The sequence below is a fragment of the Salmo salar genome, chromosome ssa28 (assembly GCF_905237065.1).
Source record: "Salmo salar chromosome ssa28, Ssal_v3.1, whole genome shotgun sequence".
Lineage (NCBI taxonomy): Eukaryota > Metazoa > Chordata > Actinopteri > Salmoniformes > Salmonidae > Salmo > Salmo salar.
In genome coordinates, this window is record NC_059469.1 from 26,599,144 (window position 1) to 26,621,756 (window position 22,613).

The 22,613-nt window shown below is 46.0% G+C and overlaps 1 protein-coding gene across 4 annotated transcripts in view; it reads right to left on the minus strand.

The window, feature by feature from the left end:
* Positions 1-22,613, minus strand: part of LOC106589770 (slit homolog 1 protein) — a 230,758-nt gene that overhangs the window by 36,168 nt on the left and 171,977 nt on the right. For 2 of the 4 annotated variants that reach the window (XM_045710026.1, XM_045710027.1), the window contains exons 14-19: positions 16,328-16,491; positions 8,771-8,794; positions 5,530-5,674; positions 5,201-5,275; positions 4,775-4,918; positions 4,292-4,435 (exon numbers count right to left, since the gene is read on the minus strand). In XM_045710026.1, the coding sequence (XP_045565982.1) occupies positions 4,292-4,435; positions 4,775-4,918; positions 5,201-5,275; positions 5,530-5,674; positions 8,771-8,794; positions 16,328-16,491 (696 nt within the window). The remainder of the gene's footprint in view (positions 1-4,291; positions 4,436-4,774; positions 4,919-5,200; positions 5,276-5,529; positions 5,675-8,770; positions 8,795-16,327; positions 16,492-22,613) is intronic. The other 2 variants (XM_045710028.1, XM_045710029.1) reach the window with 1 other exon arrangement.

Consider the following 22,613-nt stretch of genomic DNA (forward strand, 5'->3'; position numbering starts at 1 on the left):
CAGAGATGCAGAGAAATACAGTGCATTCAGGAATTATTCAGACCCCTTGACATTCAGAGACTTGTCCCGAAGCCACTCCTGCATTGTCTTGGCTGTGTGCTTAGGGTCATTGTCCTGTTGGAAGGTGAGCCTTCGTCCCCAGTCTGAGGTCCTGAGCGCTCTGGAGCAGGTTTTCAATAAGGATCTCTCTGTACTTTGCTCTGTTAATCTTTCCCTTGATCCTGACTAGTCTCCCGGTCCCTGCCGCTGAAAAACATCCCCACAGCATGATACCCCTGGGATGGTGCCAGGTTTCCTCCAGACATGACACTGTGGCTTCCGTCTGGCCACGCTACAATAAAGGCCTGATTGGTGGAGTGCTGCAGAGATGGTTGTCCTTCTGGAAGGTTCTCCCATCTCCACAGAGGAACTCTGGAGCTCTGTCAGAGTGACCATCCGGTTCTTGGTTACCTCCCTGACCAAGGCCCTTCTCCCCTGATTGCTCAGTTTGGCCGGGCGGCCAGCTCTAGGAAGAGTCTTGGTGGTTCCAAACTTCTTCCATTTAAGAATGACGGAGGCTACTGTGTTCTTGGGGATCTTCAATGCTGCAGACATTTTTTGGTACCATTCCCCAGATCTGTGCCTCGACACAATCCTGTCTCGGAACTCTACGGACAATTCCTTCGACCTCTTGTCCAATCAATTGAATTTACCACAGGTGGACTCCAATCAAGTTGTAGAAACTTGTCATGGATAATCAACGGAAACAAGATGCACCTGAGCTCAATTTTGAATCCTATAGCAAAGGGTCTGAATACTTAGGTAAATAAGTTATTTCTGTTTTTTATTTTTAATACTTTTGCAAAAATGTCTAAAAACCTGTTTTTGCTTTGTCATTATGGGGTATTGTGTGTAGATTGATGAGGATAAACAATTATTTAATCCATTTTAGAATAAGGCTGTAACGTAACAAAATGTGGACAATTCAAGCGATCTGAATACTTTCTGAATGCACTTTATTTCGTTTCCAGTCAGGAGGATACAGACAGCTCAAGAGGTATGCTTAGACATGCAGAAAAAATAACATTTTTCACATAGAATGTAATATAATGATTATGGCTCTAGATTGCATTAAAAAAGGTTTTCAAGTGTTTGAAAAATGGACGGGGTGTCACGGCTGTTTAAATGATCAGACGAAAATGCACTGTCTGTTTCGTTCCACAAATTTATTAGACCGTGAAACTTAATGCAATATCAAAATAAACTTAAGGACAAAACAACAAACCGTGAAGCAGGAGGATCAATCACGCTCACAAAATATAATCACCCACAAAACACAAGTGGGTCAAACATCAACTTAAATATGACCTCCAATTAGAGACAACGACAACCGGCTGCCTCTAATTGGAGGTCATGCCAAACAAAAACCAACCTAGAACTACAAAACTAGAAACTAAACATAGAAATACAAAAACGGACAAACACCCCCTGTCACGCTTTGACCTACTCTACCATTGAAAATAACAACTTACTAAGGTCAGGACCTGACAGTACCCCCCCCAAAGGTGCGGACTCCGACGGCACCTACAAAACCAACAACAAAACCCCCCTAAACAACAGGGTCGGTGACTAATGTCTATGGTGGCGGCTCTGGTTCCGGGCGTAGTACCCCCGCGGCCCGCTGATCCCCCCCGCTTCTTTATGTCCGGAGGAACCAGACTATGGATCATCGCCGGAGGCTTCGGACCACCAACCGCCGCTGAAGACTCCGGGCTGCAGACCGCCGCTGGAGGCTCCGGACCGCCGCTGGAGGCTCCGGACTGCGGACCGCCGCTGGAGGCTCCGGGTTGCGGACCGCCGCTGGAGACTCCGGGCTGGGGACCGCCGCTGGAGACTCCGGGCCGGGGACCGCCGCTGAAGGCTCCGGACCGGGGAGCGCCGCTGGAGGCTCCGGACCGGGGAGCGCCGCTGGAGGCTCCGGGCCGAGGAGCGTCGCTGGAGGCTCCGGGCCAAGGAGCGTCGCTGGAGGCCTGATGCGTGGGACTGGCATAGGAGGCGCCAGACTAGTAACACGCACCTCAGGGCCAGTGCGGGGAGCAGGAACAGGACACGCCGGACTGGGCAGGCGCACTGGAGGCCTGATGCGTGGAGCTGGCATAGGAGGCGCCAGACTAGTAACACGCACCTCAGGGCAAGTGCGAGGAGGAGGCACAGGACGTACTGGGCTCCGGAGGCACACCGGAGGTCTGGAGCTTAGAGCTGGCACACCCGTCCTGGCTGGATGGTTATTTGAGCCAAGCAAGGGCGGAGTGCCAGCACAGGACGAACTGGGCTGTGCTGGTGAAAGGGGGGTACCGTGCGTAGAGCAGGCGCAGGATAACCTGGACTGAAGAGATGCACCGGAGACCAGATACGCTTAGCCGGCGCACTTCTTCCTGGGCCAACAAAGAAATCCAGAAAAACGCATGTCAAAAATGTTATAACATGATTAGCATTTTAATGAGGGAAATAAGTATTTGACCCCTCTGCAAAACATGACTTAGTACTTGGTGGCAAAACCCGTGTTGGCAATCACAGAGGTCAGACGTTTCTTGTAGTTGGCCACCAGGTTTGCACACATCTCAGGAGGGATTTTGTCCCACTCCTCTTTGCAGATCTTCTCCAAGTCATTAAGGTTTCGAGGCTGACGTTTGGCAACTTGAACCTTCAGCTCCCTCCACAGATTTTCTATGGGATTAAGGTCTGGAGACTGGCTAGGCCACTCCAGGACCTTAATATGCTTCTTCTTGAGCCACTCCTTTGTTGCCTTGGCCGTGTGTTTTGGGTCATTGTCATGCTGGAATACCCATCCACGACCCATTTTCAATGCCCTGGCTGAGGGAAGGAGGTTCTCACCCAAGATTTGACGTTACATGGCCCCGTCCATTGTCCCTTTGATGCGGTGAAGTTGTCCTGTCCCCTTAGCAGAAAAACACCCCCAAAGCATAATGTTTCCACCTCCATGTTTGACGGTGGCGATGGTGTTCTTGGGGTCATAGGCAGCATTCCTCCTCCTCCAAACACGGTGAGTTGAGTTGATGTCAAAGAGCTCCATTTTGGTCTCATCTGACCACAACACTTTCACCAGTTGTCCTCTGAGTCATTCAGATGTTCATTGGCAAACTTCAGATGGGCATGTATATGTATTCTTGAGCAGGGGGACCTTGCGGGCGCTGCAGGATTTCAGTCCTTCACGGCGTAGTGTGTTACCAATTGTTTTCTTGGTGACTATGGTCCCAGCTGCCTTGAGATCATTGACAAGATCATCCCGTGTAGTTTTGGGCTGATTCCTCACCGTTCTCATGATCATTGCAACTCCACGAGGTGAGATCTTGCATGGAGCCCCAGGCCGAGGGATATTGACAGTTCTTTTGTGTTTCTTCCATTTGCGAATAATCACACCAAATGTTATCACCTTCTCACCAAGCTGCTTGGCGATGGTCTTGTAGCCCATTCCAGCCTTGTGTTGGTCTACAATCTTGTCCCTGACATCCTTGGAGAGCTCTTTGGTCTTGGCCATGGTGGAGAGTTTGGAATCGGATTGATTGATTTCTTCTGTGGACAGGTGTCTTTTTTACAGGTAACAAGCTGCGGTTAGGAGCACTCCCTTTAAGAGTGTGCTCCTAATCTCAGCTCGTTACCTGTATAAAAGACACCTGGGTGGCAGAAATCTTTCTGATTGAGAGGGGGTCAAATACTTATTTCCCACATTAAAATGCAAATCAATTTATAACATTTTTGACATGCGTTTTTCTGGATTCTTTTGTTGTTATTCTGTCTCTCACTGTTCAAATAAACCTACCATTAAAATTATAGACTGATCCTTTCTTTGTCAGTGGGCAAACGTACAAAATCAGCAGGGGATCAAATACTTTTTTCCCCCACTGTACTATGGTCAGGACGTGACACGGGGAGCCTTAAGTTGGGTAGTCTACTAAATAAATATATCCTATTTTTGCAGCCTGTATTCAATTCTGGGAATGGTTTATTTATGTTTTAATTAGGCCTGAAATATTTGATTATCTTAACACTATGTCATGTAAAGGTATTTTTTTGTTATGTCGGCTACGGTCTTTTATTAGGTAAGAAGTCTAATTAGAAGACTATTTTTTTCTCAAAGCGATTTGAGTGACGCATTGCATTGTGAAAATAAAAATATATTGTTCTTAATTCACGGCATTCCTTTTCTCCAAATGATGAATAGACATGCAATATGGCGTGTACGGCTCTGAAAAACAGACCCGTGCAGGACTTTAGTGTGTGTGTGTCTTACAGTGTAGACAGTGTCTGCAGGGTATCGAAGGCTCCAGGGGAGATGGTAGTTAGCTGGTTGTCATAGAGAGACAACAGGCGAACGTTGTGCAGGCCGGTGAAGCTGTTGTTATGGATACATCTGATCTTGTTGTTCCTCAACATTCTGGAATAGAGAAAACTGCATAATTGTAATATATCCAATGTGAATTGACAAGAAGTGTATTGAAATGTTTCTAATATCAAACATTAGGAGAAATATATGGTGTTGGAAAAGGAGGATTTGGATGATGTATTGTGTGTTAATACATGAGTAGTCTTTTTCCACAGCCGCTGTGTGGACTGCCACAATTCTGCCAAGCAAGACTGATACATTAAGCGCCTGTGCATGAAGGTTCTCATCCATGCATGCATGAGTGTGTGTGCCTACTTATGCTCATGTGTGCGTCTGCGTCTGTTTGCGTCACTGCGTGTGTGTGTGTCTCTGCATGTGTGTGTGACTCACAGCATGCGTAGTCCCTCCAGTCCCTTGAACATTCCGCTGCGGACAGAATCCAGCTGATTGGCTGAAAGATGGAGCTCGCTGACAGACCCCGCCCCCTCGAACGCCCCATCCTCGATCTCCATGATCTTATTGTTGCTAAGGTTACTGGGAATAAATAAATAATGGTGATTAAAGAAAGATGAAAAAATACTTTTAGTGAACTTCTTAACTTTCTTTCTGGTAGCAGCAGAGACATTAGCCTTGGTACCAGCCTGTTAGCTAACATTGCACTACTTGTATTCCATTCCTTTAATTCCATTCCTTGTATTCCACTACTTGTATTCCACTACTTGTATTCCACTCCTTGTACTTGTGGCTAAACAAACAGACTGGTACCTAGACTAGTGAGACATTTCTAATTCAATCATAACATAAACCACAACTTACATGTTGTTGAGCTGGGAGAGGGCCTTGAAGACTCCTGTAGCCTCCAGTGTAGTGATCTCATTGTTGTTCAGACGACTAGGAAGAGAGAGAGGAGGAAACAGACCATGGTTAGAATGAAGCTGATGTTAAATAAACATAGCCATGAATCCTGAAGAAGTTTCAAACACGTCTGTGTGTGTGTGTGTGTGTGTGTGTGTGTGTGTGTGTGTGTGTGTGTGTGTGTGTGTGTGTGTGTGTGTGTGTGTGTGTGTGTGTGTGTGTGTGTGTGTGTGTGTGTGTGTGTGTGTGTGTGTGTGTGTGTGTGTGTGTGTGTGTGTGTGTGCTCGTACAGTTCAGTGGTAGAGGCAGGGATGTGTTCTGGTATCTTGTTGATTCGGAGGTTGGAGCAGTCCACCACGTTGGACTCACAGCGACATTTAGGAGGACAGACTGGATCACTGTTACACTCATTATTCAGACGGGTGTCCTCGGTGCCTGAAGGCACATAACACACACAAACACACACACAACCTTTAAAAAAAACCTGTACCTGATACACAACAAACACAACACACAGTTTTTAACAAACCTATATGTACCTGAAACACAAAACGCACACGCACAACTGGTATAAACACGTCACACACACACAACACATGGAGGTGTCTTTACAACGACTTCATAACTACTAAATGACTACCGCCCCGTAGCACTCACTTCTGTCATCATGAAGTGCTTTGAGAGACTAGTCAAGGATCATATCACCTCTACCTTATCTAACACCCTAGACCCACACTGCCCTATCCCATCTGGACAAGAGGAATGCCTACAATACCTTCCCACTCTCTCTCTCTCTCTCCCTCTTCTCTCTCCCTCCCTCCCTCTCTCCCTCCCTCTCTCCCTCCCTCCCTCCCTCCCTCCCTCCCTCCCTCCCTCCCTCCCTCCCTCCCTCCCTCCCTCCCTCCCTCCCTCCCTCCCTCCCTCTCTCCCTCCCTCCCTCCCTCCCTCCCTCCCTCCCTCCCTCTCTCCCTCCCTCTCTCCCTCTCTCTCTCCCTCTTCTCTCTCCCTCCCTCCCTCCCTCCCTCCCTCCCTCCCTCCCTCCCTCCCTCTCTGTCTATGAAAAGAGGTATACATACCAGAAAGCCTGGAGCCGGTTACATCAATAATGGATACACACTAGCAGCCACTTAATGTATGTGTGTGTGTGTGTGCGCGTTTGTGTGTGTGTTTCTGTGTGTTTCTGTGTGTGTGTGTGTGTGTGTGTGTGTGTGTGTGTGTGTGTGTGTGTGTGTGTGTGTCTGTGTGTGTGCGTCTGTCTATGTGTCTATGTGTGTGTGCGTTTGTGTGTGTGTGTGTGTCTGTGTGTGTGTTTCTGTGTGTGTGTCTGTCTATGTGTGTCTATGTGTGTGTGTGTGTGTGTGTTTCTGTGTGTCTGTGTGTGTCTGTCTATGTGTCTATGCGTTTGTGTGTGTGTGTCTGTGTGTGTGTTTCTGTGTGTGTGTCTGTGTGTCTGTCTATGTGTCTATGTGTGTGTGCGTTTGTGTGTGTGTGTGTGTTTCTGTGTGTGTGTCTGTGTGCCTGTCTATGTGTCTATGTGTGTGTGTGTGTGTTGTGTGTGTTTGTGTGTCTGTCTCACTCAGAGAGGATGGCCCAGTGTTCTTTTGTTAGTTAGTCATCTGTGTCCCGTGTTCCGTAGCGCTCGCACGCTCAGCCCCACCCCTAAGTGAAGTTTAGGGATGATGTCATCATGCCACTGTAAAGAGTAGAGCCTCCAGAGCCAGATAGAGGCTTCATCTCAATACGCTCGGAAAGTGGAGACGTCGTAGAACGTTAAAAAGTAAAAACTGCTGGAGACACCTTGCCGGTTTGGTGACACCTTTGTGCTTGCTAGGAAAGAGATTTGAGATGTCTAATTGGTTGTAAGTAAGTGAATTGTTTCACCTCACAGTTAGCCAATGTGCCTAGTTAGCCAGTTCAAACTGTTTACATTCAGTTAGTTCACTTCTTCACTATTTTGCTAGCTACAGTAGCACTGCCGTGTCAATAATAACCTGACTCCAAAAATGACAGGTGTTTCCAGCTGGGTTTATATTTGACCATTGTGCATACCCACTTTCTATGGGTATAGACAAATATTTCTCTCCTCATCGCCTTTCCTTCATCTCAATAGACTAACATAGCTTCCTCTCCTCATCTCCTTTCCTTCCTCTCAATAGACTAACATAGCTTCCTCTCCTCATCTCCTTTCCTTCATCTCAATAGACTAACATAGCTTCCTCTCCTCATCTCCTTTCCTTCATCTCAATAGACTAACATAGCTTCCTCTCCTCATCTCCTTTCCTTCATCTCAATAGACTAACATAGCTTCCTCTCCTCATCTCCTTTCCTTCATCTCAATAGACTAACATAGCTTCCTCTCCTCATCTCCTTTCCTTCATCTCAATAGACTAACATAGCTTCCTCTCCTCATCTCCTGAGTCTGTCTCAGTGAGAACAGGTGTGACTGAGACATGTTGTTCCATGTTAGCCATTCTATATTCTGCTTCTACAATACAGACTGCCTTATTGGTCTCTTTTGGACTCTGAGACAAACAGCTCAGACAGACAGGAAGTCCTGTACTGATGATGACTGAAGTCTAATTTCGCTCATTACACTGTACTGTGGATGACACACACACACACACACACACACACACACACACACACACACACACACGATGAGTGAAGTCTAATAATGCTCATTACAGAGCGAAGTGGATGAACGGAAGTAAATGTAATTTCCTGCTACACAGGAAGCAATGAAAGTTTTAGGATGTTCTTTGATCTAGCAGAGTGACTTAACTTTCACTGAGACAAGAGGACTGATAGATAGTGGGGGAGGGAGAGAGAAAGCGAGAGAGAGGGAATGAGAGAGAGGGAAAGAGAAAGGGAGATAGCGAGGGGGAGTTTGTTGGGAAGAGAGTTGTCTGCCAGTACAGAGACTGAATGTTAGTAGTCTACAGTATATTCCACAGTCCAATTATTCACAGAATAAAACATGCTATTCCAGTGTTTTTGTGAGTATCTGTCGTACATTTTTTGAAGTGGACAGATTTAGCATTAAGCAGGCTTTCCATTGATCTTTCATATTGTATTTCCATTCATGTCACCTGCCAATGATAGCCCAGTGTCTTTCTGAAAGATGCACACACACACACACACACACACACACACACACACACACACACACACACACACACACACACACACACACACACACACACACACACACACACACACACACACACACACACACACACACACACACACACACACACACACACTTGTCAGTGACTGTGCTTGTGCCAAAGCAAAGAAGACCTTCCTCCAGAGTCTTCATCAGAGTTAGTCTGTTCCACAAACAGAGCTGAGGCAGAGGGCCAGACAAGGAAGCACACACGACTTACGGTAAAACACATACCTCAAGAGTTAACCCATTTCAGTTAGACGGAGAAAGATTTAGAGAAGAGAAAAACTCCAGAATGAATGGAGGGATGGAGAGGTGAATAGCGAGGGAGAAGATGTGTGAAAGCGTGAACACAAGCCACTCACCAGGGATGAAGTATTGTTCCTTGGCTGTGATGGAAACAAGAGAGAAGCAATGATGTCAGTCAACACAGATATACATTCTCACATACACTACATGGGCAAAAGTATGTTGACATACGTCATATTAGTGGATTAGTCTATTTCAGCCACACCCGTTGCTGACAGGTGTATAACATCAAGCACACAGCCATGAAATCTCCATAGACAAACATTGGCAGTAGAATGGCCGTATTAAAAAGTTCAGTGACTTTCAACGTGGCACCGCCATAGGATGCCACTTTCTCAACAAGTCAGTTGGGATCCCTGAGCGCTGAAGTATGTAGAGCATAAAAATCGTCTGTCCTCGGTTGTGACACTCACTACCAAGTTCCAAACTACCTCTGGAAGCAACAGCAGCACAAGAACTGTTCGTCTGGAGCTTCATGAAATGGGTTTCCATGACCAAGCAGCCGCACACAACCCTAAGATCACCATGCGCAATGCCAAGCGTCGACTGGAGTGGTGTTAAGCTCGCTGCCATTGGACTCTGGAGCAGTGGAAACGCGTTCTCTGGAGTGATGAATCTTGCTTCACCATCTGGCAGTCCAACGGACAAATCTGAGTTTGGAGGATGCCAAGAGAACGCTACCTGAGAACGCTGACGCTAACTGTAAAGTTTGGTGGAGGAGGAATAATGGTCTGGGGCTGTTTTCATGGTTTAGGCTCCTTAGTTTGATTGAAGGGAAATCTTAACGCTACAGCATACAATGACATTCTAGATGATTCTGTGCTTCCAACTTTGTGTGCAACAGTTTGGGGAAGGCCCTTTCCTCTTTCAGCATGACAATGCCACAGTGCACAAAGCAAGGTCCATACAGAATTGTTTTTTTGAGATCGGTGTGGAAGAACTTGCCTGGCCTGCACAGAGCCCTGACCTCTACTCCATCAAACACCTTTGGGATGAATTGGAACGCCGACTGCGAGCCAGGCCTAATCGCCCAACATCAGTGCCGACCTCACTAATGCTCTTGTGGCTGAATGGAAGCAAGTCCCCACAGCAATGTTACAACATCTGGTGTAAAGCCTTCCCAGAAGAGTGGAGGCTGTTGTAGCAGCAAAGGGGGACCAACTCCATATTAATGCCCATGATTTTGGAATGAGATGTTCAATGAGCAGGTGTCCACATACCATACATACATGACTAAATGTACAGTCGTAGCCAAAAGTTTTGAGAATGACACAAATATTAATTTTCACAAAGTCTGCTGCCTCAGTTTGTATGATGTCAATTTGCATACACTCCTGAATGTTATGAAGAGTGATCAGATGAATTGCAATTAATTGCAAAGTCCCTCTTTGCCATGCAAATTAACTGAATCCCCCAAAAACATTTCCACTGCATTTCAGCCCTGCCACAAAAGGACCAGCTGACATCATGTCAGTGATTCTCTCGTTAACACAGGTGTGAGGGTTGACGAGGACAAGGCTGGAGATCACTCTGTCATGCTGATTGAGTTCGAATAACAGACTGGAAGCTTCAAAGGGAGGGTGGTGCTTGGAATAATTGTTCTTCCTCTGTCAATCATGGTTACCTGCAAGGAAACACGTGCCGTCATCATTGCTTTGCACAAAAAGGGCTTCACAGGCAAGGATATTGCTGCCAGTAAGATTGCACCTAAATTAACAATTTATCGGATCATCAAGAACTTCGAGGAGAGCGGTTCAATTGTTGTGAAGAAGGCTTCAGGGCGCCCAAGAAAGTCCAGCAAGTGCCAGGACCGTCTCCTAAAGTTGATTCAGCTGCGGGATCGGGGCACCACCAGTACAGAGCTTGCTCAGGAATGGCAGCAGGCAGGTGTGAGTGATCTGCATGCACAGTGAGGCAAAGACTTTTGGAGGATGGCCTGGTGTCAAGAAGGGCAGCAAAGAAGCCACTTCTCTGCAGGAAAAACATCAGGGACAGACTGATATTCTGCAAAAGGTACAGGGATTGGACTGCTGAGGACTGGGGTAAAGTAATTTTCTCTGATGAATCTCCTTTCCGATTGTTTGGGGCATCCGGAAAAGAAGCTTGTCCGGAGAAGACAAGGTGAGTGCTACCATCAGTCCTGTGTCATGCCAACAGTAAAGCATCCTGAGACCATTCATGTGTGGGGTTGCTTCTCAGCCAAGGGAGTGGGCTCACTCACAATTTTGCCTAAGAACACAGCCATGAATAAAGAATGGTACCAACACATCCTCCGAGAGCAACTTCTCCCAACCATCCAGGAACAATTTGGTGACGAACAATGCCTTTTCCAGCATGATGGAGCACCTTGCCATAAGTGGCTCGGGGAACAAAACATCGATATTTTGGCCAGGAAACTCCACAGACCTTAATCCCATTGAGAATTTGTGGTCAATCCTCAAGAGGCGGGTGGACAAACAAATTTTGACAAACTCCAAGCATTGATTATGCAAGAATGGGCTGCCATCAGTCAGGATGTGGCCCAGAAGTTAATTGACAGCATGCCAGGGCGGATTGCAGAGGTCTTGAAAAAGAAGGGTCAACACTGCAAATATTCACTCTTTGCATCAACTTCATGTAATTGTCAATAAAAACCTTCGACACTTATGAAATGCTTGTAATTATACTTCAGTATTCCATAGTAACATCTGACAAAAATGTCTAAAGACACTGAAGCAGCAAACTTTGTGGAAATGTATATTTGTGTCATTCTCAAAACTTTTGGCCATGACTGTAATACAGATAGTAATGTATGGTTATATAAAGGGTTGGGAAATTCCAGTATCTTTCCAAAAATCCTGTTTGGAAGATTCCTAGAGTTACAAAGGAATAAGCAGGTAAGCTGTGGTACATATGACAATGCTATGGAGAAGATAGAGAGAGAGAGAGAGTAAGAACAAGAATGAAAAAAAGAAAGAAATAGAGAGAGGGTCAGATAGAGAAATGATTATTCACCATGGCTAGGCAGATGCCAATGCTAGATTGTAAACCAGCGAGAGTAGTGTGTGGAGAGAGGAGTGCCAGGCTGCCTATCCCGCTGCTCTAACACATTATACTGGCAGAGAGAGACAGACACAGCCAGACAGAAACACTATACCGTACCCTATTGGTGCCAGAGACAGGAAGGGCCAAGGGGGTGGGATTGGGGAATGGGCAGGGGAAGTGAGGCGGCATTGGGATCAGGGAGGTGAGGAGTGAATATAGTAAAGGATGGGAATGGGGAACGGGCAGAGGAAGTGAGGGTGCATGGGGATCAGGGAGGTGAGGAGTGAATATAGTAAAGGATGGGAATGGGCAGGGGAAGTGAGGCGGCATGGGGATCAGGGAGGTGAGGAGTGAATATAGTAAAGGGTGGGAATGGGGAACGGGCAGGGGAAGTGAGGCGGCATGGGGATCAGGGAGGTGAAGAGTGAATATAGTAAAGGGTGGGAATGGGGAATGGGCAGGGGAAGTGAGGGGAACAGGGAGGTGGGGAGTGAATATAGTAAAGGGTGGGTGGGAGTGCAGGAGAGTAAAACCCACTATGCCTGACAGAGGAAGGATGATGGGCAGAGTGGGAGCAGGGGTATTTGAAATTGGCACAGACAGTGAGGTACTGTAGTAGGCAGAGGGCTTGAGGAATTGGACACGGGCAGAAACCCTAGCCACAGCGCCAGCCTTACCCAGCGATGCCAGCTCTCTGTGGTGTACTGTGAAACCAGACTCACTGTGTGTTAATGTGCTATAAAACCTGCTAGAGGAGAGAGGGATGGAGGGAGAGATAAAGGATCTACAACTAAATTAAAACCCTTGGCTAGGGATAAATTACTCTCCTCTTGCTGTAAATAGAGAGGGAGAATGAAAAGGAGCGTGAGCGTTAGGGAGCAATCGAGGAAGAGAGGAGTGTTGATTGGTCTGAGTCCTGCTGGCAGAGCGGAGAGAGGAAGATGGAGAGTATTTAAGATGGAGTGATCGCACAGAGTGGAGAACGTCTAGAGTGAGGAGGAAGGAGACAAAGAGAGATGGAGGAGAAGGTTAGGAGGGGAAGCAGCAGGAGAAGTAAAGCGATAAGAGAATGAAATGGTCACAGAGGTTGATGTAGGCCAGTCCCAACAGAGAGAGAGACAGAGACAGAGATGGGGAAATAGAGAAACCGAGAGCACCTTTAGAGATCGATACAGAGAGAGAGAGAGAGACAGAGAGCAGCTTTTGATATCGAGAGAGAGAGAGAGAGAGAGAGCAAGAGAGCAAGAGAGCGAGAGAGAGAGAGCAGATTTCGATATCGATACACAGAGAGAGAGAGAGAGCAAGCTGGAGACAGAGAAAGATATTTATATACCGGTCAAAAGTTTTAGAACATGTACTCCTTCCAGGGTTTTTCTTTATTTTTTACTATTTTCTAAATTGTAGAATAGTAGTGAAGACATCAAAACTATGAAATAACACATATGGAATCATGTAGTAACCAAAAAAGTGTTAAACAAATTAAAATATGTTTTGCATTTCAGATTCTTCAAATAACCACCCTTTGCCTTGATGACAGCTTTGCACACTCTTGGCATTCCCTCAACAAACTTCATGAGGTAGTCACCTGGAATGCATTTCAATAACAGGTGTGCCTTCTTAAAGATTCATTTGTGGAATTTCTTTCCTCCTTAATGCATTTGAGCCAATCAGTTGTGTTGTGGTAGGGGGGTATACAGAAGATAGCCTTATTTGGTAAAAGACCAAGTCCATATCATGTCAAGAACAGCTCAAAGAAGCAAAGAGAAATGACAGTCCATCACGACTTTAAGACATGAAGGTCAGTCAATACGGAACATTTCAAGAACTTTGAAAGTTTCTTCAAATGCAGTCGCAAAAACCATAAAGCCCTATGATGAAACTGGCTCTCATGAGGACCGCCACAGGAATGGAAGACCCAAAGTTATCTCTGGTGAATGGAAGACCCAGAATAACATCTGCTGCAGAGGATAAATTCATTAGTTACCAGTCTCAGAAATTGCAGCCCAAATAAAATCTTCAAAGAGTTCAAGTAACAGACACATCTCAACATCAGCTGTTAAGAGGAGACTCTTAACCCTTTCACACGTACCATCACACGGGGTGTGATCGTTCTACAGTGGTCCCTGAAGCGTACGATCACACCCCGTGTGATTAGAACACTCATTTAGAACGCTCATTTAGAACGGCCAGTTTCGAATGACGCAACAATCAACATTTGAGCTGGCCACACTTTTTTCAGAAACTATTTACACAAACACAGTCCTTACAAAGTTATGTCCAGAATGTGAGCAGTTTATTTTTGGATGCAATGTTCAGATATTCACAGAAGTATCTATAGCATAACACAATCATCCTAACCGGAAAAATGTAGGCTACATTTGTCCTAGCGCTGAGGAAAGATTGACGCAACACAAGCGGTCATATTTTCTAACTCTCGGCTGACATAAACTACACTATGAATTAGCTAATAGCAATTACTATGTACAATTAATCACATCACGGGTGAGCTCACCGTTGATCAAAATAATTGAGTAAAACACTTTCTAGAAATCGAAAGTAATCCGACGATTAGTTTCAGCGCGCAGCCATGCTTTTTTACCTCACAGAAACCGAAGATAATAAGAGAAGACAAGATGAGTTGTTGAAGGGGTGTGGTCTACCATCATTCACATCCCACATTCACTTCCTGAAGTTCTCAAAAAATGAGTGAACCCTTATTCACCTCATTTTGTTATAGCATCTTTGGTCCGACAGACGATCAAGTGAAACCCAGAATGCATTGTATGTCAACAAACATGGCTCCATACACAAAGCTGGAATTAGCTTAGCTCATCATAATCAGTACAACCTTCAAAACATTATTTTACACACATACTATGCGCCCTTTACAATTTATGCAAAAATCGTAACACATGATTTATCACGGGTAATTGAAAAACGTAAATAAAATAGTAAATATATCAATAATACCACACAAAACATTTTCTGATAGTGATTTATTGATACAAATTGCACGTTTAGGCAGTCAGTCACGGTAACCTCTCACTCCCACTCTGAGCCATTCAGTGTTGTTGTTTATGTAACAATCACATCCTGGAATGGAGAGAACGTTCGAACATCACGTGCATAAAAAAACTCACGCTGGGGCGACCGTTAGAGATATTTGGAACTCACGCGTGAAAGGGTTAACAGCTGATCAGGCCTTCATGGTCAAATTTCTGCAAAGATACCACTACTAAGGACACCAAAAAGAAGAAGAGACTTGCTTGGGCCAATGGACATTAGATTGGTGGAAATTTGTCCTTTTGTCTGGAGTCCAAATTGGACATTTATGGTTCCAACTGCCATTTCTTTGAGACGCGGTGTGGGTGAACGGATGATCTCTGCATGTGTATTTCCCATCGTGAAGCTTGGCGGAGGAGGTGTTATGGTGTGGGGGAGCTTTGCTGGTGACACTGTCTGTGATTTATTTAGAATTCCAGGCACACTTAACCAGCATGGCTACCACAGCATTCTGTAGCGATACGCCATCCCATCTGGTTTGGGCTTAGTGGGACTATCATTTGTTTTCAACAGGACAATGACCCAACACACCTCCAGGCTGTGTAAGGGCTATTTTACCATGAATTAGAGTGATGGAATGCTGCATCAGATGACCGACCTCCCCCCCCTTGGGATGAGTCAGACTGCAGAGTGAAGGAAAAGCAGCCAACAAGTGCTCAGCGTATGTAGAAATTCCTTCAAGACTGTTGGAAAAGCATTCCAGGTGAAGCTGGTTGAGAGGATGCCAAGAGTGTGCAAAGCTGTCATCAAGGCAAAGGGTAGCTATTTGAAGAATCTCAAATATAATATATATTCTGATTTGTTAAAGACTTTTTTGATTACTACATGATTCCATATGTGTTATTTCATAGTTTTGATGTTTTCGCTATTATTCTACAATGTTGAAAATAGTAAAAAATAAATAAATAAGAAAAACCCTTGAATGAGTAGGTGTTCTAAAACCTTTGACCGGTAATATATAAATATGTATAAATATACAGTAAATAAGAGAGAGAGAGAGAGAGAGCGAGAGAGAGAGAGAGAGAGAGAGAGAGAGAGAGAGAGACAGAGAGAGAGAGAGACAGACAGAGCGCAGCCTTAGAGAGAGAGGTACACTACAGACAGATGCCAGTCCTCCTACCAGAGCAGAGAGAGCTGGAGAGACAGACAGAGCGCAGCCTTAGAGAGGTACACTACAGACAGATGCCAGTCCTCCTACCAGAGCAGAGAGAGCTGGAGAGACAGACAGAGCGCAGCCTTAGAGAGAGAGATACACTACAGACAGATGCCAGTCCTCCTACCAGAGCAGAGAGAGCTGGAGAGACAGACAGAGCGCAGCCTTAGAGAGAGAGGTACACTACAGACAGATGCCAGTCCTCCTACCAGAGCAGAGAGAGCTGGAGAGACAGACAGAGCGCAGCCTTAGAGAGAGAGGTACACTACAGACAGATGCCAGTCCTCCTACCAGAGCAGAGAGAGCTGGAGAGACAGACAGAGCGCAGCCTTAGAGAGAGAGGTACACTACAGACAGATGCCAGTCCTCCTACCAGAGCAGCGGAACTTCTTGCTCTTGATCTGCCCGATGCGCTTGTTGGCCAGTCGTCTGGGGCTGGTACAACGGGCACCGCTGGTCTCTATGGGGTTGGAGCGCAGGTAGTCTGCCAGCCACTTCATATTACAGTCACAGATAAACGGGTTCTGGGCCAGGTGACTGAAGAGAGAGAGGGTGGAGGGAGGGCGGGCGGCAGGGTGAATGGGTGGGGGAGATACGGGGGAGAGAGGAGGGAGGAAATTTCATGCCAGGAATTTAGGGAGGGTATCAAATTCCATCCCAATATAATTTTTGTAAACACTAAATGTCACTGTGTGACATTTTAAAGATGTACATCTGAGTGATTGTGTGTGGCATGGGATCTATGTGTTGCTCATCAAGACCTAGGGTATGTAGATAATGGGATGTGTGTGGTGCTCATCAAGACCTAGGGTATGTAGATAATGGGATGTGTGTGGTGCTCATCAAGACCTAGGGTATGTAGATAATGGGATGTGTGTGGTGCTCATCAAGACCTAGGGTATGTAGATAATGGGATGTGTGTGGTGCTCATCAAGACCTAGGGTATGAGGCTAAACAAAACAAATCAAATGTTATTTATCACATGCGCAGAATTCAACCGTGAAATGCTTACTTACAAGGCCTTAACCAACAAGGCAGTTCAAGAAATAGAGTTAAGAAAATACACTGCTCAAAAAAATAAAGGGAACACTTAAACAACACAATGTAACTCCAACTCAATCACACTTCTGTGAAATCAAACTGTCCACTTAGGAAGCAACACTGATTGACAATACATTTCACATGCTGTTGTGCAAATGGAATAGACAACAGGTGGAAATTATAGGCAATTAGCAAGACACCCCCAATAAAGGAGTGGTTCGGCAGGTGGTGACCACAGACCACTTCTCAGTTCTTATGCTTCCTGGCTGATGTTTTGGTCACTTTTGAATGCTGGCAGTGCTTTCACTCTAGTGGTAGCATGAGACGGAGTCTACAACCCACACAAGTGGCTCAGGTTGTGCAGCTCATCCTGGATGGCACATCAATGCGAGCTGTGGCAAGAAGGTTTGCTGTGTCTGTCAGCGTAGTGTCCAGAGCATGGAGGCGCTACCAGGAGACAGGCCAGTACATCAGGAGACGTGGAGGAGGCCGTAGGAGGGCAACAACCCAGCAGCAGGACCACTACCTCCGCCTTTGTGCAAGGAGGAGCAGGAGAAGCACTGCCAGAGCCCCGCAAAATGACCTCCAGCAGGCCACAAATGTGCATATGTCTGCTCAAACGGTCAGAAACAGACTCCATGAGGGTGGTATGAGGGCCTGACGTCCACAGGTGGGGGTTGTGCTTACAGCCCAACACCGTGCAGGACGTTTGGCATTTGCCAGAGAACACCAAGATTGGCAAATTCGCCAATGGCACCCTGTGCTCTTCACAGATGAAGCAGGTTCACACTGAGCTCATGTGACAGACGTGACAGAGTCTGGAGACGCCGTGGAGAAAGTTCTGCTGCCTGCAACATCCTCCAGCATGACCGGTTTGGCGGTGGGTCAGTCATGGTGTGGGGTGGCATTTCTTTGGGGGGCCGCACAGCCCTCCATGTGCTCGCCAGAGGTAGCCTGACTGCCATTAGGTACCGAGATGAGATCCTCAGACCCCTTGTGAGACCATATGCTGGTGCGGTTGGCCCTGGGTTCCTCCTAATGCAAGACAATGCTAGACCTCATGTGGCTGAAGTGTGTCAGCAGTTCCTGCAAGAGGAAGGCATTGATGCTATGGACTGGCCCGCCCGTTCCCCAGACCTGAATCCAATTGAGCACATCTGGGACATCATGTCTCGCTCCATCCACCAATGCCACGTTGCACCACAGACTGTCCAGGAGTTGGCGGATGCTTTAGTCCAGGTCTGGGAGGAGATCCCTCAGGAGACCATCCGCCACCTCATCAGGAGCATGCCCAGGCGTTGTAGGGAGGTCATACAGGCACGTGGAGGCCACACACACTACTGAGCCTCATTTTGACTTGTTTTAAGGACATTACATCAAAGTTGGATCAGCCTGTAGTGTGGTTTTCCACTTTAATTTTGAGTGTGACTCCAAATCCAGACCTCCATGGGTTGATAAATTGGATTTCCATTGATTATTTTTGTGTGATTTTGTTGTCAGCACATTCAACTATGTAAAGAAAATAGTATTTAATACGATTATTTCCTTTATTCAGACCTAGGATGTGTTATTTTAGTGTTCCCTTTATTTTTTTGAGCAGTATATTTACTAAATTAACGAAAGTAAAAAATCAAATCAGTGTGCGCAGATACAGGTTAGTCAAGGTAATTTGGAGATGTAAAAACAAAGGGGGAAGGGGTTGGGTGTCAATGTAAATAGTCTGGGTGATTAATTGTTCAGCAGGCTTATGGCTTGGGGGTAGAAGCTGTTAAGTAGCCGTTTGGACCTAGACTTGGCGCTACGGTACCGCTTGCCGTGTAGTAGCAGAGAGAACAGTCTATGACTAGGGTGACTGGAGTCTTTGAAAATGTTTTGGGCCTTCCTCTGACACGCCTAGTATATACAGTTGAAGTCGGAAGTTTACATACACCTTAGCAAAATACATTTAAACTCAGTTTTTCACAATTCCTGACATTTAATCCTAGTAAAAATGCCATGTTTTAGGTCAGTTAGGATCATCATGTCAGAATAATAGTAGAGAGAATGATTTATTTCAGCTTTTATTTCTTTCATCACATTCCCAGTGGGTCAGAAGTTTATATACACTCAATTAGTATTTGGTAGCATTGCCTTCAAATTGTTTAACTTGGGTCAAACATTTCGGGTAGCCTTCCACAAGCTTCCCACAATAAGTTGGGTGAATTTTGTCCCATTCCTCCTGACAGAGCTGGTGTAACTGAGTCAGGTTTGTAGGCCTCCTTGCTCGCACACGCTTTTTCAGTTCTGCCAACAAATTTTCCATAGGATTGAGGTCAGGGCTTTGTGATGGCCACTCCAATACCTTGACTTTGTTGTCCTTAAGGCATTTTGCCACAACTTTGGAAGTATGCTTGGGGTCATTGTCCATTTGGAAGACCCATTTGCGACCAAGCTTTAACTTCCTGACTGATGTCTTGAGATGTTGCTTCAATATATCCACATCATTTTCCTACCTCATGATGCCATCTATTTTGTGAAGTGCACCAGTCCCTCCTGCAGCAAAGCACCCCCACAACATGATGCTGCCACCCCCGTGCTTTGATGTTGGGATGGTGTTCTTCGGCTTGCAAGCCTCACCCTTTTTTCCTCCAAACATAACGATGGTCATTATGGCCAAACAGCTCTATTTTTGTTACATCAGACCAGAGGACATTTCTCCAAAATGAACAATCTTTGTCCCCATGTTCAGTTGCAAACTGTAGTCTGGCTTTTTTATGGCGGTTTTGGAGCAGGGGCTTCTTCTTTGCTGAGCGACCTTTCAGGTTATGTCGATATAGGACTCATTTTACTGTGGATACAGATACTTTTGTACCTGTTTCCTCCAGCGTCTTCACAATGTCCTTTGCTGTTGTTTTGTGATTGATTTGCACGTTTCACACCAAAGTATGTTCATTTCTAGGAGAGAGAACGCGTCTCCTTCCTGAGCGATATGACTGCTGCCTGGTTCCATGGTGTTTATACTTGCACACTATTGTTTGTACAGATGAACGTGGCACCTTCAGGCATTTGGAAATTGCTCCCAAGGATGAACCAGACTTGTGGAGGTCAACAATTATTTTTCTGAGGTCTTGGCTGATTTATTTTTATTTATCCATGATGTCAAGGAAAGAGGCACTGAGATTGAAGGTAAGGCCGTGGAATACATCCACAGGTACACCTCCAATTGACTCAAATTATGTCAATTATCCTATCAGAAGCTTCTAAAGCCATGACATTATTTTCTGGAATTTTACAAGCTGTTTAAAGGCACAGTCAACTTAGTGTATGTAAACTTCTGACCAACTGGAATTGTGACACAGTGAATTATAAGCGAAACAATCTGTCTGTAAACAATTGTTGGGAAAATGACTTGTATCATGCACAAAGTAGATGTCCTAACCGACTTGCCAAAACTCCAGTTTGTTAACAAGAAATTTGTGGAGTGGTTGAAAAACGAGTTTTAATGACTCCAACCTAAGTGTATGTAAACTTCCGACTTCAACTGTAGGTCCTGGATGGCAAGATGCTTGGCCCCAGTGATGTACTCGGCTGTACGCTCTACCCTCTGTAGCGCCATACGGTTAGATGCTGAGCAGTTGCCATACCAAGCGGTGATGCAATCACTAAGGATGCTCTCGATGGTGCAGCTGTAGAACTTTTTCAGGATCTGGGGACCCATGCCAAAACATTTTAGTCTCCTGAGGGGGAAAAGGTGTTGTCGTTCCCTCTTCACGTCTGACTTGGTGTGTTTGGACCATGATAGTTTGTTGGTGATGTAGACACAAAGGAACTTGAAATTCTCGACCCGCTCCACTACAGCCCCATCGATGTGAATGGTGGAGTGTTCGACCCTCCTTTTCCTGTAGTTCACGATCAGCTCCTTTGTTCTGCTCATGTTGAGGGAGAGGTTGTTGTCCTGGCACCACACTGCCAGGTCTCTGACCTCCTCCCTATAGGGTGTCTCATCGTTGTCGGTGATCAGGCCTACCAGTGTTGTGTAGTCAGCAAACTTAATGATGGTGTTGGAGTCGTGCTTCGCCATGCAGTCGTGGGTGAACAGGGAGTACAGGAGGGGACTAAGCACGCACCCCTGAGGGACCCCCGTGTTGAGGATCAGCATGGCAGATGTGTTGTTGCCTAACCTTACCACCTGGGGGCGGCCCGTCAGGAAGTCCAAGATCTAGTTGCAGAGGGAGGTGTTTAGTTCCAGGGTCCTTAGCTTAGTGATGAGCTTTGTGGGCACTTTGGTGTTGAACGCTGAGCTGTAGTCAATGAACAGCATTCTCACATAGGTGTTCCTTTTGTCCAGGTGTGAAAGGGCAGTGTGGAGTGTGATTGAGATTGCATCATCTGTGGATTTGTTGGGGCGGTATGCAAATTGGAGTGGGTCTAGGGTTTTCGAGATGATGATGTTGATGTGAGCCATAACTAGCCTTTCAAAGCACTTCATGGCTTCCGACGTGAGTGCTACAGGGTGGTAGTCAATTAGGCAGGGTACTTTCACTTTCTTGGGCACAGGGACTATGGTGGTCTGCTTGAAACATGTAGGTATTACAGACTCGGTCAGGGAGAGGTTGAAAATATCAGTGAAGACACGTGTCAGTTGGCACGTGTCAGTACACATTCTTGTAATCCGTCTTGCCCTGCGGCCTTGTGAATGTTGACCTGTTTAAAGGTCTTGCTCACATCGGCTACGGAGAGCGTGATCACACAGTCATCTGGATCAGCTGGTGCTCTCATGCATGCTTCAGTGTTGCTTGCCTCGAAGCAAGCATAAAAGGCGTTGAGCTCGTCTGGTAAGCTCGTGTCACCTGGCAGCTCACGGCTGGGTTTCCCTTTGTAGTCCGTAATAGTTTGCAAGCCCTGCCACATCCGACCAGCGTCAGAGCCGGTGTATTAGGATTCAATCTTAGTCCTGTATTGACACTTTGCTTGTTTGATGTTTCTTCTTAGGGTATAGCGGGATTTCTTCTAAGCTTCCAAATTAGTGTCCTGCTCCTTGAAGCAGTAGCTCTAGTCTTTAGCTCAGTGCGGATGTTGCCTGTAATCCATGTCTTCTGGTTGGGATATGTGCGTACGGTCACTGTGGAGATGATGGGATCTACAGTATTATTGTAGTCATCACGGCCTAGTGTGGGCAGTATAAATAGCAGGGACCGGGTAGAGGATATTTGTACTTCTTTTCTCAGAATCCAGGTTCAACAAGAGGCTAGTTATAGACTGGATCTCAGACACCAGTGTGTGTGTGTGTGTGTTTGTGTGTGTGTGGCGTGTATGTGTATGTGTGTGTGTATGCTTGGGTGTGTGAACCGTCTACCCTGTTGTCTATGGGGCTCTGGGTGAGAAATGTTTTGTCAGGTGAGCCAAGGGACAACATGATCAATCAACTTCACAGGTGTGTGTGTGTGTGTCTGAGTGTTTGTGCGTGCATATACTTGTTTATATGTGTTATACAACATAACACAATTGTCCTTGCCAAATATAAACTGCTCAAGTTAATCAGTCAAAACCCTACTGCAGTTTGCTATCAGCGTTGATAACAGTGTTTGTTAATTAAGGCAGCACTGGCACACGCTTGAATGGAGGGTGTATTGGCTTGA